The 13687-nt window shown below is 40.0% G+C and overlaps 1 protein-coding gene across 3 annotated transcripts in view; it reads right to left on the bottom strand.

The window, feature by feature from the left end:
* The window catches only part of PLEKHH2 (pleckstrin homology, MyTH4 and FERM domain containing H2), a 61476-nt gene that overhangs the window by 2983 nt on the left and 44806 nt on the right, over window positions 1–13687 (bottom strand). For all 3 annotated transcript variants that reach the window (XM_030034492.2, XM_030034494.2, XM_030034493.2), the window contains 8 exons: window positions 13179–13276; window positions 12530–12707; window positions 10574–10729; window positions 5176–5273; window positions 4662–4803; window positions 3772–3917; window positions 2058–2187; window positions 1108–1194 (listed from right to left, as the gene is read on the bottom strand). In XM_030034492.2, coding sequence (XP_029890352.1) covers window positions 1108–1194; window positions 2058–2187; window positions 3772–3917; window positions 4662–4803; window positions 5176–5273; window positions 10574–10729; window positions 12530–12707; window positions 13179–13276 — 1035 coding nt within the window. The remainder of the gene's footprint in view (window positions 1–1107; window positions 1195–2057; window positions 2188–3771; window positions 3918–4661; window positions 4804–5175; window positions 5274–10573; window positions 10730–12529; window positions 12708–13178; window positions 13277–13687) is intronic.

Below are 13687 nucleotides of genomic sequence, written 5' to 3'. Positions count from 1 at the left end.
AATTTATCATTACAACTTATATGAATTTGCTGCAGATGTTCACATTTAAAATTCATCGTAAGACAATATTTGTACAATAACTGACTTAACATCCTTCAGTTTCTAAACCTCTTTTTGCCCTTATTTCAAAATAGTGTTTTCTCTACCCCTTGCAACATTTCTGATACCCCTGATCCTTCTTACAGAAAATCAGAATATTCTCTAGAAACTGAGCATTTCTTGAATAGCAAGTAATGCCTGCTGATATTGTAAACTGACAGTGCTCTGCAGAAACACCATAGCTAGCTCTATGAGCACATAGCGTTTATAGAGCTTTCTGCAGTCTGATGCAAGCTCATTGTGCTTGTTCTTTGAACAGAGCTGCTGTTTGCTCTCCTCATGTTCTTTGTTACTTCTTTAACTGCAAAGAAACATAATGAAAAGGCCCATATCAGTACAATTATAAAGTTGATATTTTAATTTTCTGATACTCAATATTAGCACTTGCTATTAGTGCCATGCCATTCTGTTTCTTTGCAGGATATAAATTAAAGAAGGGATCTTCTCAGGCACTGCTTTTTTACACTGATTACCATGAGTCGTTTTCTGTGAAAACTTTTATTGCAAATCAAAGAAAAATCAGAGCCTAAAATGACATAATTAAATAACACTGGGTTATATTACCTACTATTAAACAAAAATAATACAATGAAAATAACAATCTTTTACAGTAGCTGCTCTTTGCAGAGTGTATGTATTATGAATAATAATGGAAAATGAATTCTCCAGGAAAAGAAAATTAATGTTATTGTAAGAACTGTAACTATGGATCTCCTGACATCTGAATGATTAAAACATTAACATTTCATTAAGATATAAAAACTGTATCTGATAAACAAAAATAAATTCTGTGCAAAGACTTCATTACTTATTTCTATTATTAGTGCTACTATTATGATGATAACATTAAAGTGTTTTGAAAGGATTGAATTTTTGCTTTAAGAGAAAGACTAGATAACTTAGCATGATAGGCTAATGCCATCTTTTATGTAGTATGGTGGTGAATCTCTCCATATACTCACTATTAAAATCTACTTTGACCAAAATTAAAAAAGAAATTTCACTCACCATAGAGCTGTAATCTAGGATGCTTATGCCTTCTTCATGTACAGCAAACCATATGAAGGACTTCTCAACTGAGGATGTTGCTAAAGGCTACAAAGAGAAATGTTCTTTAATTACTACTTCAAAATGAGGCAGTATGTAAATAATTATTAACTCTCAGCTATCATAGAGCTCTCTCCATCCACAGATCTTACTGAAATTTACAGTGGGAGGGAACTGATGTAAAGGAATTGAAGTAGCTGCCCAAAGCTACGTAGGTGGCCAGTGGCATAACTATGAACTCAGCTTAATGCTCTTGGAGCCTCCCTTAGTGCTTAGTCCAATAAAATGTATAGTCTCATTAATAAAATTTAAAAAAAGTCAGGTGTTTGTTCACTAGCACGTATGTCTACATATGCAAAGAACAGAGTGCTGATAAGCAATTTTATATATATATACTGGGATTACCTAATAAAACATAAGGGGCGAGGTGACAGTTCTGTTTAACATAGCTGTTGAATCAAGAGAATTAAGATACTAGTGTTTTAAGAGAAATCGAGAGAGGCCAGCACAGAAGGGACCGCTCTAAACATCCTTAACAACATTTAGTGTTTCTGCAAGGTTCAACTTTCACAGGCAGTTAATGATGCCTCTTCTATATTATACTAGTTATCAGGTAAAAAAAGCCTGAAACAGAAAGGCTATCTCAAACTAAGATGTAAGAAAATGAAAAGATACCACCTAGATTAATAATGTAAAACAAGCAGTAAATGTATTGGAAAGTTACTATTATGGTATACTTAGTACTATGGCTATTACATTTCATCAGTATATGGCTTAAACAAGTTAGTAATTTGACAAAGGATTCAATCAGCACATGTATAACACTCATTTTCAACAAAAGGGTATTACTATTTGCCAGTTATATTTATATTAAAAAAACCCCACCACTCAAACTCAGTAAAGTTTCTTACTTTTGCTGCAAACAATTTAGCACCAAAGAAAGACCATTTTCTGGCTACAGTGAGATAAATGCGCACACAGTCTGCAGCACTGTGCCCTCGGAGAGCCATCCATCTTGTAGACAATCGCTGACAAAGCTGTCTGTTGAAATGAAATATGTAATTTAGTTATTGAAAGGAACGTAAATGCTTACCCATAGCAAGTTTAATGAGCAAAAAAGAATCCATTTGTTAAAATGATAATTTAAGTTAATACAACAACTATCACTTATATGGTATTAAATAAGTCCAAAACAGCATTTAATATTTTTATGCACATGAAAATTATGAAGTATCTTCTAATTTCTGCAACATTATGATTAAATATTGATGTAGCAGTTGCAGTATAATGGGAAAAAGTCTAGGACAGCTTTTAATGTGTCTCTACAGATAATCAATCTACCTTTATCAGTACTCAACAGCTATGCCAGTTGTCATCCCAAAAATCCATCCAGCTTGGCACATATCTTTACCTGTGGCTAGTAGTAGATGTGGAAGATATGGCTTAACACTACTCTTTTTTAGTGTATCTGGGTGCTACTACCAAAAAGGGTGCTTCTGATGCATGATGTGTTCACACTGGCTCTCTTCTTTTGCAGCCCTATGGTGAGTTGGTTCAATAAAATGATCCTATGGAAAACTAATCCTCCAAAAAATCCCACCCCAAAATACCTTTCTAGCACACTGACCTGCAGGAATGACTCACCTGGCAGCCACAAGTTTATTAGATGCGGCCCATGAAAAGGGAGGGGGAATGTGTAGTAAAGGAAGATCTTTCACTTGCAGCTTACTCTTACTGGAAGTTTATGAAGTCAAACTGCACCCTTAGCAAATGAATACAAGCAACACGGCAGGTATAGAGTGATTCTTTCCCTGCCACAGACTTCCAGCTCTGGCAATTGGTAGTTTAAGGACTACCGGAACAGTTCAACAGATGTTTGACTTATCCTCCATAAGTTATGCTAATCTAGGACCTCTTATACTTTGTTCTTTGAAATTAATTATATAACTTTGTATTTGTTGTGTGTATATTTCTGAATGTCCCTATTATCTTCTGACTATGTAATAATGTTACTTTGTGCACATGGTAATAGCTTTAAACTTTCTCCACCCTGTAGTGAAGAATGAGAAAAACACTTCTGTGATGCTTAATGGACTTCAAAATTGCTGTATCATTGACTTTGGATAATTTATTACACTGTTCTGCTCTTCATGTTAGTAGATGTTGATTGAAAAGACTTGCAGGTTATTCATTTTAAATTAAGTAATATCTTACTAGCAAGTCCACTAAGTTAACATATTGCCAATTTGACTGGCTGCCAGAGATTACTTATTTGAATAGCAAACACTCAGATCAGTCCCCATGTCCTTTACTTTCAGTAGTTCTTTAGTCTGTGCACAGACTTAATTTAGATTTGCTCAATAAGAAAAGTAAGAATTTCAAAATTGCTGGGTTTTGTAACACTATGTAGTAACTTGTACAGCTTTTGCTGGAATTTGTGCTTAATGATGGTCCTCTGTTCAGATTAGAAATAGACAGAGGAAATGCGTTCTTCAGTTTAGTAAGAAAATGAGTTTCAAACACAGGTTTAGGCAAATATGGCAAAACAGGAAGTTGTACCTAATGACGATTTAAAACTTCCTCATTTTACTCCTACATTTCTAGAGAATATGAATTGCAAAATACCTTAATTGTTCCTCTGAACAACCATGCCTATATCTCTTAGGGTAGAATCTCTCCAAAACTTGTTTTAATGTTTGATTGGACTTGGACTGGGAAGTGACTTGCCCTGCTGGAGTTGAGAAAGGTCGTTCAAAATCTCCAATCTCTACCTAAGGGGAAGACAACAAAGAAGAAAATTTTTTGTTACTCCAGGGTAATTTTCTAGCTGTGTATTATGAGCTATCTTTTCCACTGTCTTACCAAGTATAAAATGAAAACAGTTTCTCAATTAATGTATATTTTTCACTGATATAAAAGTCATGCAAGTAATTTTATTTTTCTTATTTTATATTTACCATGGAAAAAGATAAATATCAAGTATAAATTGTACAATTATAATGTTTACTAGTTCTGCTCTGAGATTGCTAGATCTCCAGCTGACACAAACCAGTTTAGATTTATTAAGTAACACCACCAAATAACTTTCTCAATAACCTTCCCTTAAGCCTTAATTTTTTTTAAATAAAACAGATCTTATCAAGACCATGTCTAGTAAAGTTAGAGTCTTAGGTTTTCATTAAACAGCTGTTACTTTCGTGTATTAACTTGCAGAAATCATGTAAGGAACAGTGAATGAAGAAATGGTACATGATGACATGATATTTAATCAAAGAGGGCCTGACTGTGTAGGAGGTAAAGCACATTTTATCTGTACTGGTGCCAACAGCAGCATATGCTGTAAAGCATTTCCACTGAAGTAGAGTTAGCCTTACACAACGATTCCAGTCTATTTCCTGCACTATCATCTGTAAAAGGTGGAGGTCACTTGACTGTCAGGCAATCCTGGACCACTTTCTTTATTCAGGTTTTCATCTGTAAAACTGCTGTGTGAGTCATTAATGCACAGGGATTACCTGAGCTAAAAGAGCTGTCAATTCCATTGCTAGTTCTTTGTTTACAGGGAAAAGTCCATTGACTATTTGATCATTTGTCTGATATACTAGCAGCAGCTTCTCTCTGTCTGTCTCCCCATGGACTTGAACTGAAAAATAAAGCCTACAGAAAAGACAGAAAGTTATTAAATAAAGAAGATAGGGAAATGCATTAGCCCTGAGGATTAGCAGTATCGGCTCTGAATGTGACATGTTTTCGTCAGCATCAAAACACATTAGCAGAGCAACACTTGTACTTGAACCAGTGGGCAAATATTTAATTTCAGTCTTGCCTTTTTTTTACTTTGGCAGCCCTGCTCACCTCTTAAGAACTAGAAAAAATTAACTGTATTTTTTTTTAAAAGTTCCCCAGTTACACCCATTTACTATTTTTGTTGCAAGCTTTGAGTCAGCCAATATATTTCAGATGAAGAAACTGCAGAAAATAAAAACAGATCTTGGGACAAGGCAGAGATGTTATACTTGCTAAACAAACCTATTTTTGTAAGTAAGGCGGACAGTCCTTGTGCCTTCACATTTCCCAGGGTGCTGTTCTTTGGAGGCTTGCTCCCATTTTGAAATAATGTCACAGATCTAGAAGGAAAGCAATACAAAACTGACTTTGCCATGTATTCCTCTTTGAAAACACCTTTGAATAGAAATTGTCAAATTATTTTAATATCTTGTACCTGTTACATATCAGAAACATACATAGCTCAAATTATTAAACTTACTGAAAAATAACTTTACTTGCATTTCTTATTTGGAGCATTTAATAATTAACGTTTTTGTTGTTTGTTTATCCTGCAACACACACACACTACCTTTGGAAATGAGCCATAACATGCTTATATGGAAAGGCCAGGTACTTGATTTAGCACCAGCCAATGAATGTGTAATTATACAGAATGAGTTATTACATAACTAATCAAATGCCTTTCATAGAATCATAGAATCATTTAGGTTGGAAAGGGCCTTCAAGATCATCGAGTCCAACCATCAACCATGCCCACTAAACCATGTCCTGAAGTGCCTTGTCTACGCACTTTTTGAATACCTTCAGGGATGGTGACTCAACCACTTCCCTGGGCAGCCTGTTCCAATGTCTTACAACCCTTTCAGGAAAGGGATTTCTCCTAATATCCAATCTAAACCTCCCCTGCCGCGACTTGAGGCCATTTCCTCTCGTCCTATCTCCAGCCACCTGACAGAAGAGACCAGCACCCACCTCACTACAACCCCCTTCAGGTAGTTGTAGAAGTGATAAGGTCTCCCCTCAGCCTCCTTTTCTCCAGGCTAAATAACCCCAGTTCCCTCAGCTGCTCCTCATAAGACTTGTGCTCCAGGCCCCTCACCAACTTGGTTGCCCTTCTCTGGACACGCTCCAGCACCTCAATGTCTTTCCTGTAGTGAGGGGCCCAAAACTAAACACAGTACTCGAGGTGCGGCCTCACCAGTGCCGAGTACAGGGTAACAATCACCTCCCTGCTCCTGTTGGCCATGGTATTGCTGATGCAGGCCAAGATGCCCTTGGTGACCTTGGCCACCTTGGCACACTGCTGGCTGTCAACCAGCACCCCCAGGTCTTTTTCTGCCCGGTAGCTTTCCAGCCCTGCTTCCCCAAGCCTGTAGCGCTGCATGGGGTTGTTGTGACCCAAGTGCAGGACCCTTGTTGAACCTTGTACAATTGGCCTCTGCTCATCGATCCAGCCTGTCCAGATCCCTCTGGAGAGCCTTCCTACCCTCAAGCAGATCAACCCTCCCTCCCAACCTGGTGTCATCTGCAAACTTGCTGGGGGTGCACTCGATCACCTTGTCCATATCATTGATAAAGATATTACACAGAACTGGCCCCAATACTGAGCCCTGGGGACCACCACTCGTGACCTGCCGCCAACTGGATTTAACTCCATTCACCACAACCCCCTGGGCTTGTCCATCCAGCCAGTTTTTTACCCAGTGAAGAGTACACTTGTCTAAGCCATGAGCTGCCAGCTTCTCAAGGAGTATGCCATGAGAGACAGTGTCAAAGGCCTTACTGAAGTCCAGGTAGACAACATCCACAGCCTTCCCCTCATCCACTAGGTGGGTCACCTGGTCATAGAAGGAGATCAGGTTGGTCAAGCAGGACCTGCCTTTCATGAACCCATGCTGGCTGGGCCTGATCCCCTGGTTGTCCTGCACATGCCACGTGAGTGCACTCAAGATGAACCACTCCATAATCTTCCCTGGTACCGAGGTCAGGCTGACAGGCCCGTAGTTCCCCGGATCCTGCCTCCGACCCTTCTTGTAAATGGGCGTCACATTGTCAAGCCTCCAGTCATCTGGGACCTCCCCTGTTGACCAGGATTGCTGATAAATCATGGAGAGTGGCTTGGTAAGCTCCGCCGCCAGCTCCCTCAGTACTCTTGGATGGATCCCATCTGGTCCCGTAGACTTGTGAGTGTCCAGATGGCGTAGTAGGTCACTATTTCCTCCAGGATTAAGGGGGCTATATTCTGCTCTGCATCCTTGCTGTCCAGCTCAGGGGGCAGAGTACCCTGAGGATAACTGGTCTCACTATTAAAGACTGAAGCAAAGAAGGCATTAAGTACCTCAGCGTTTTCCTCATCTCTGGTGGCAATGTTCCCTTCTGTATCCAATAAATGATAGATATTCTCCTTGGCTCTCTTTTTATTGTTAACATATTTGTAAAAACATTTTTTGTTGTCTCTTATAATAGTGGCCAGATTGAGTTCTTGCTGAGCTTTTGCCTTTCTAATTTCCTCTCTGCATGACCTAACAAGATCCCTGTACTCTTCCTGAGTTGCCTGCCCTTTCTTCCAAAGATGGTAACCACTCCTTTTTTTCCCTGACTCCTAGCAAAAGCTCCCTCTTCAGCCAGGCCAGTCGTCTTTCGCGGCAGTTTGTCTTGTGGCGCATGGGAATAGCCTGGTCCTGAGCCATTAAGATTTCCTTCTTAAAGAATGTCCATCCCTCCTGGACTCCTCTGCCCTTTAGGACTGTCTCCCAAGGGACTCCCTCAACCAGCGTCCTGAAAAGGCCAAAGTTTGCCTCCGGAAGTCCATAGTGGTGGTTTTGCTGACCACCTTCCTTGCCTCACCAAAAATTGAGAGTTCTATCATTCCATGGTTGCTAAGCCCAAGATGGCCTCCGACCATCACACCTCCCACCAGTGCCTTCCCTGTTTGTAAACAGTAGATCTTGCAAGGCTCCTCCCCTGGTTGGCTCACCTACCAGCTGTGTCAGGAAGTTATCTTCCACACACTCCACAAACCTCCTAGACTGCTTGCTCTCTGCCATGTTGTATTTCCAGCAGACATCTAGGAAGTTGAAGTCCCCCACGAGAACAAGGGCACACGATTCTGAGACTACTACCAGCCGCTTGTAGAATGATTCATCTGTCTCTTCAACCTGGTTGGGTGGTCTATAACAGACTCCCAGCACAATATCTGCCTTGTTGGCCTTCCCTCTCACCCTCACCCATAAGCATTCAATCTTGTCATCACAATCGTGTAGCTCTGTACAATCAAAACACTCCCTAACATAAGAGAGCCACCCCACCACCTCTCCTTCCTTGCCTATCCCTTCTGAAGAGCTTATAGCCATCCATTGCAGCACTCCAGTCATGGGAGTCGTCCCACCGTGTTTCCGTGATGACAGCTAAGTCATATCTATCCTGCTGCACAATGGCTTCCAGCTCCCCCTGTTTGTTGCCCATGCTGCGTGCACTGGCACAGATGCATTTGAGCTGGGCTATCGATTCCACCCCCAGCACTGGCATGCTGCCCCCAGGCTCATCTCTGTTGGGCCTAGTTTTATCTCCTTCCCACTTCAAACCTAGTTTAAAGCCCTCTCTATGAGCCCTGCCATCTCATGAGCAAGAATCCTTTTCCCCCTTTGAGATAGCTGGACTCCGTCTGTTGCCAGCAAGCCTGGTGCCGTGTAAACCTCCCCATGATCAAAAAACCCAAAATGCCACCGATGGCACCAGCCTCTGAGCCACGTATTAACCAGGTGTGTCTTCCTGTTCCTTTCAGTGTATTTCCCTGCCACTGCAGGGATTGAGGAAAACACTACCTGTGCTCCCAATCCTTCCACTAATCGTCCCAGTGCCCTGAAGTCCCTTTTGATTGCCTTTGCATTTCTCTCTGCAATCTCATCACTGCCAACCTGCACAACCAGCAATGGGTAATAATCAGAGGTCCGAACCAGACCAGGGAGTTCCCTGGTAATGTCTTTTACCCGGGCCCCAGGGAGGCAGCAGGCTTCCCTGTGGGATGGGTCAGGTCTGCATATTGGGCCCTCTGTCCCCCTCAGAAGGGAGTCGCCTACGATAATTACCCTCCTTTTTCTTTTTTCAGAGGATGTGAGAATGAGTGGGGCTGCCTGACTGAGCCTAGGCACCCCCCTGGGTAGGGCTTCATCTACACCCTGATCTTCATTGACCTGGTCCTCAAGTTCCAGAGCCCCATACCTGTTGCGTAGGGGCAACTGGGAAGGTGAGGGAGTCCAGGAGGGGATTCGCCTGCCTCCCCGATCAGGGACCTGTATCCATTCCCCTCCACCTCGTAGGTCCCCTCCTGCCTGGTGGCAAGAGGGCAGGGGAACCTCCGCTTCTTGCGGAGCCTCCATCTGCTGCCTCTGCCTCAGGGATGGTAGGGTGTGGGTCCACCAATCTCCCTCCCTCTCAGACTCCCTGGTACTCCTCAACCTTTCCACTTCCTCCTTCAGCTCTGCCACCAGGCCGAGCAGATCATCCACCTGGTCACACTGCACACAGGAACTGTCCCTGCTGAGACCTGGACAGCTTTGACCTCTGCCTTCTCTTTCTGCCGCATGCTGTAGTTTTTCAGGTCCTTTCTAGTAACTGCCATAAAGTTTGTATGAAGTTTGCTATAAAGTGCATCAAGAGTTGTTTGCAACCAGCGGTGTAGGTGGGTAGGTGGGCAGATGGGGAGGAGGTGGAACAGAGGTCCTGGGAGCTCTGCTGGGCTTCATGTCACTGTTCCTTCATAAAAGAGCCTTCCTGGAAGCAGTAACGTGAACAGCTTCTAAAGTTACATTTACTAAGAAAATAAGTACATTTTTTACATATTTTGCTTTCCATATGGTAATTATTCTGGTAGAGGGGGACAGCTGATTGTGGTGACCTTGGTTGTTTGTTACTCAGGCCTGGTTGTACTGCACCTTGTAACTCAAAAGTGCAGCTGTGAATATTGGCCAAAGGGTGCAAAAGACTATTTCATAGAAGCACAAAAAATTCAGTATTCATTGGTTGCTAAAAGGCTTGAAAAATATCCAATATTTTATTAAAGCATAGATTATATCGCATTTTGCCACTCTTTACTGCAAAGAATTTAATTCTAGAAGTAGAGGGAACTATAATTCAGAATTCAGAACAATGATAAGCCAAACATTGGAAACTTCCTGAATTGAACCCTAATTATTCGGTATTCAGATAAGGAGCCCTTTCTTTTTTTAGTTCCCCAGGATCTCCACCCCAGTGATTTTTTGGACCTTAAATGGTCATTTTTTGGAGTTATACCAGAAATGTTAACTTAAATCTCTCTAAATGCATGTTGGACTCCCAATTGCTTTTTAAAGAACTGTGATTAGTAGCAGCTTACTTTTTCTTTTTTAACCCAGCTGTTACTTCTCTGAATAATATCAGTCTCCTAGACAAAGCTTTTAAATATAGTTCACTGAATGAATTTCAGCAATTGAAAAAGTGATATTTTTAAAAAAATCTTTCCTTTTACATTATGAAGAATAAAAACCTAGACAGTTTTCAGCCTGAAAAATGTTCTCCTTTCTATTGTCTGAAGAGGGCTCTGTAAAACGAAGATATTTTGTTGTTTTATACGCAGAACTTGTTAAATGTTTTTGTTTACCTTGATGTTTCCTTGAAGACAGTGCTCTATATCCTTGCCAGAGGGATCATCAGAAAACAGTGCAAATCCTGACTGAGCTGGTTTCCTCATCCCTGTATCCTGGTTCAGGGTGTTCAGAAATTCCTCCACTGTTGTAGAGGCATCAAACCCAACAACCTAAAAAAGCAGCCAAAATGTATTTTGCTATCAAACTTATAACATCCCCCTGCCTTAAATCTAAGATTTTGAAAGATAGTACCTCTAGAATAACAGTGGGAATATAAGACCCATTCCATCCTCTGTGAATAACTTATTATCATTGGAAATTAAAAATTTCCATAAAGGGTCTGGAAAAGATTTAAGATTTTCACATGGGAAGTCAATTTAGTGGAGTTTTTCTCCATCCAAAAAATGATTACCTTCCCAGCAGATTGATTTCATAAACAAAATGCAGTAAGGTACAAAGTACAAAATGCTTCCAAATGTAATATTTTTATTTTCTTTGTTTATACTGGTTCCTTCATACTTGCTACACTTGAATTTCTGCTACAGAATTTATATAACAGAAAGCAGTCTAGTATCTGAGCTTTTTATGACAAATACCACTTGAAAAATGAAAAAAACTGTAATTCCCCACACTTTTCAATATCGTGGTGAAACAAATGAGATCAATTAGTATTTTTTCATCATGTGCAACATCAGAGGGGTATTCAATGGCAGATCTACATTGGAAGATTTGAAATATTTTACAAATGTTGCTCTGTCAGTACTACTTATGTCAGTAATATATAGAGCTTTCTACGGTTTATTTTCCCAAATCTTAATTTTTGTCTGTTGTTACTAGTATTAAAGTCTTTTAGCAAGAAATGGCAAAGGGCTTTTATACAGATACTAGTTGCTGATGTTCACTTAAATCTGTTTTGAGGGTGTTTTCCTGTATTTGACATGTTGAAGATGTTTTACTCTTTCGGTAAAAAAAAGTCTGGAAAATGGATCTTGGACTTCTGTTTTGGGTTTCTCAGTAGTTGAAATTAAAAAAAAAAAAAATCTGCTCAATCTAGCTTCAGAGATGAATACAAGAATTTTCAATACCTCTATAATTGCTTATTTGCTGATCCCACTGAAGTAATTTATGTATTTAATTACAATTTTCATAGCCCTTGGAAGTATACATTTTTGAGCAATAAATAACTAATGAGCAGTTATTCCTTTTCTTCTTCAAAATCCAATTTTGAAACCTTTTAGGATGATATAAATAGATGTTGTTTCTTCTGTTTTACTGGGCAAGCAGTAAGAAATTAAGAAACTTAAAGGGGAAAAAAAGCAGAGTTCTTCTGTGACCTGACATGAAAAATTTATTTGATATAGCTTTGATTTCATATAAAAACTTGCTTTCTGTCTAGGAATACTGTGAACTGTTAAAAAACTCTTTTCAGGCAGCTCTCCCAGAAACACAAGCCAGGATGTGAAGCAGTATGCATGGAAGCCCATGGAAAGCTTCCTACAGGCTTTGACTGATGAAGTCCCAAAAGAGTTAAGAAAGAAGCTGTGTTCTGTAACAAATACAGTTATCCTTCATGACTAATAATGGGAGTTACAGCTGTGCTTCCAGGCCTTCACTGAGATATTTAACTTTCAAGATATCTGATGAAAGGAAGTGGAATTTAATACCTTTCCCTTTTCTTCAGTCTAATTCATTCATCTGGTGGTCAGGTTACATCAGAAACAGAACTTCAGTATTTCTCACTGTTAAGAGGTTTTAATTTTTTTCTCTTTTAAAGATTTTTCCCCAAACGCTCTGTTGATCAAATCAGATTACAAGTACCTTGTGCTTTTCATTACTAGCACTGGCACAGGATGAAACTTGAACCATGTTTACCTTAACATTTACAATTCTGTTTTTGATAGACTACTTCATGTATATGCTAATAGCAAGTGGTTGGGAGAGCTCAGATTTTGTAGTCTACCTGACATTACCTGATATATGCCATTCATGAAATGAACTGGAATACTAAAGGGCAGTGAATGGTGGTAGGGGTTCCTTAGAAGTGTGGAAAGGATTTCCATTCTGGAAGGTCTGGCTTCTCGGTCTCCGTTCTGCTGGGTACGCTCTACGCATCGCTGACAATATATTGCATATTTCCCAAATTCAGTCCTGTGACAAAAAAAGAAATAAGGCAATTCTTGGGGACTGACTGAAAGGATAGTAAACTGTGAGTAAATCTCTCTGGGGGTGCCGGATGGGAGGAGCAGTCAGGTTTCACTCTGTGAGATTTCCAACACAATTTTCCATGTGGAATTATAAAGAGAATTAGTCTACCGAGACCAACAGAATTGTACCAAAGATGAACATGGCTCAGAGTGTTTTGTGTAACTGCCATATTTTTGTTTTCATGGTTTTGCAACATACAGAGTTCCACTGCAGAGAATTTTCAAAACAAAGGATAACTTTCCCAAGTGATGCACAGAAGTAACATGTACTACATTTTAGTAGCACTGGAGCACAATTCTACTCAAATTTATTTTAAAAGATATGTCAAAAGATCTGAAATATTAAATGAAAGATTGAAAATAAGGTACTTCGGAAAGACTAGTTGACTAGCTGGGTAGTAATATTCAGGCATACCTGGAATCTGCATTCTTCTTTAAATGAAGTTTAAGAAGCCAAAGGAATGGGTGCTGGGGCAGAAAGAGTCCAACGCAGAGAGCCAAGAGCTGCAAGCCCTGGACAAAAGGAAGACATTCACTGTTTTAAACATTTTACAAAGTAAAACTTCCTGCTGTGGCTGCTGGCCAGCAGTGGAGCTTACTGTGCCAAGTTGAGTAACAGACAACTGTAAATAGGAATAAAAAAACAAAACACAGAGAAAAAGCTGAGTAAATAAGCATCACCTCATTGGAAGGCCAGAATGCTCTCTTTCTATTTACTTGTGTACAGCAAGTTTCTTTTGGGGCTGGAAATGGGAAAGCCTATCAGTTTGTATAAAAAGCAGTTAATACACAGGAAAAAAATAATAAGGCTGCAAGGCCAAGCACTAAGAAATGAGGAAAAGCCTTTGCAATTTTAATTCAGCTCTCCTGTTACATATATTATGAAGAAACCTATAAGACATTTTCCTCCTACCAAGTAGATGG

The sequence above is a fragment of the Aquila chrysaetos genome, chromosome 13 (genome assembly GCF_900496995.4).
Source record: "Aquila chrysaetos chrysaetos chromosome 13, bAquChr1.4, whole genome shotgun sequence".
NCBI classification, from domain to species: Eukaryota; Metazoa; Chordata; class Aves; order Accipitriformes; family Accipitridae; genus Aquila; species Aquila chrysaetos.
This window is presented reverse-complemented; position numbering and strand designations above follow the sequence as displayed.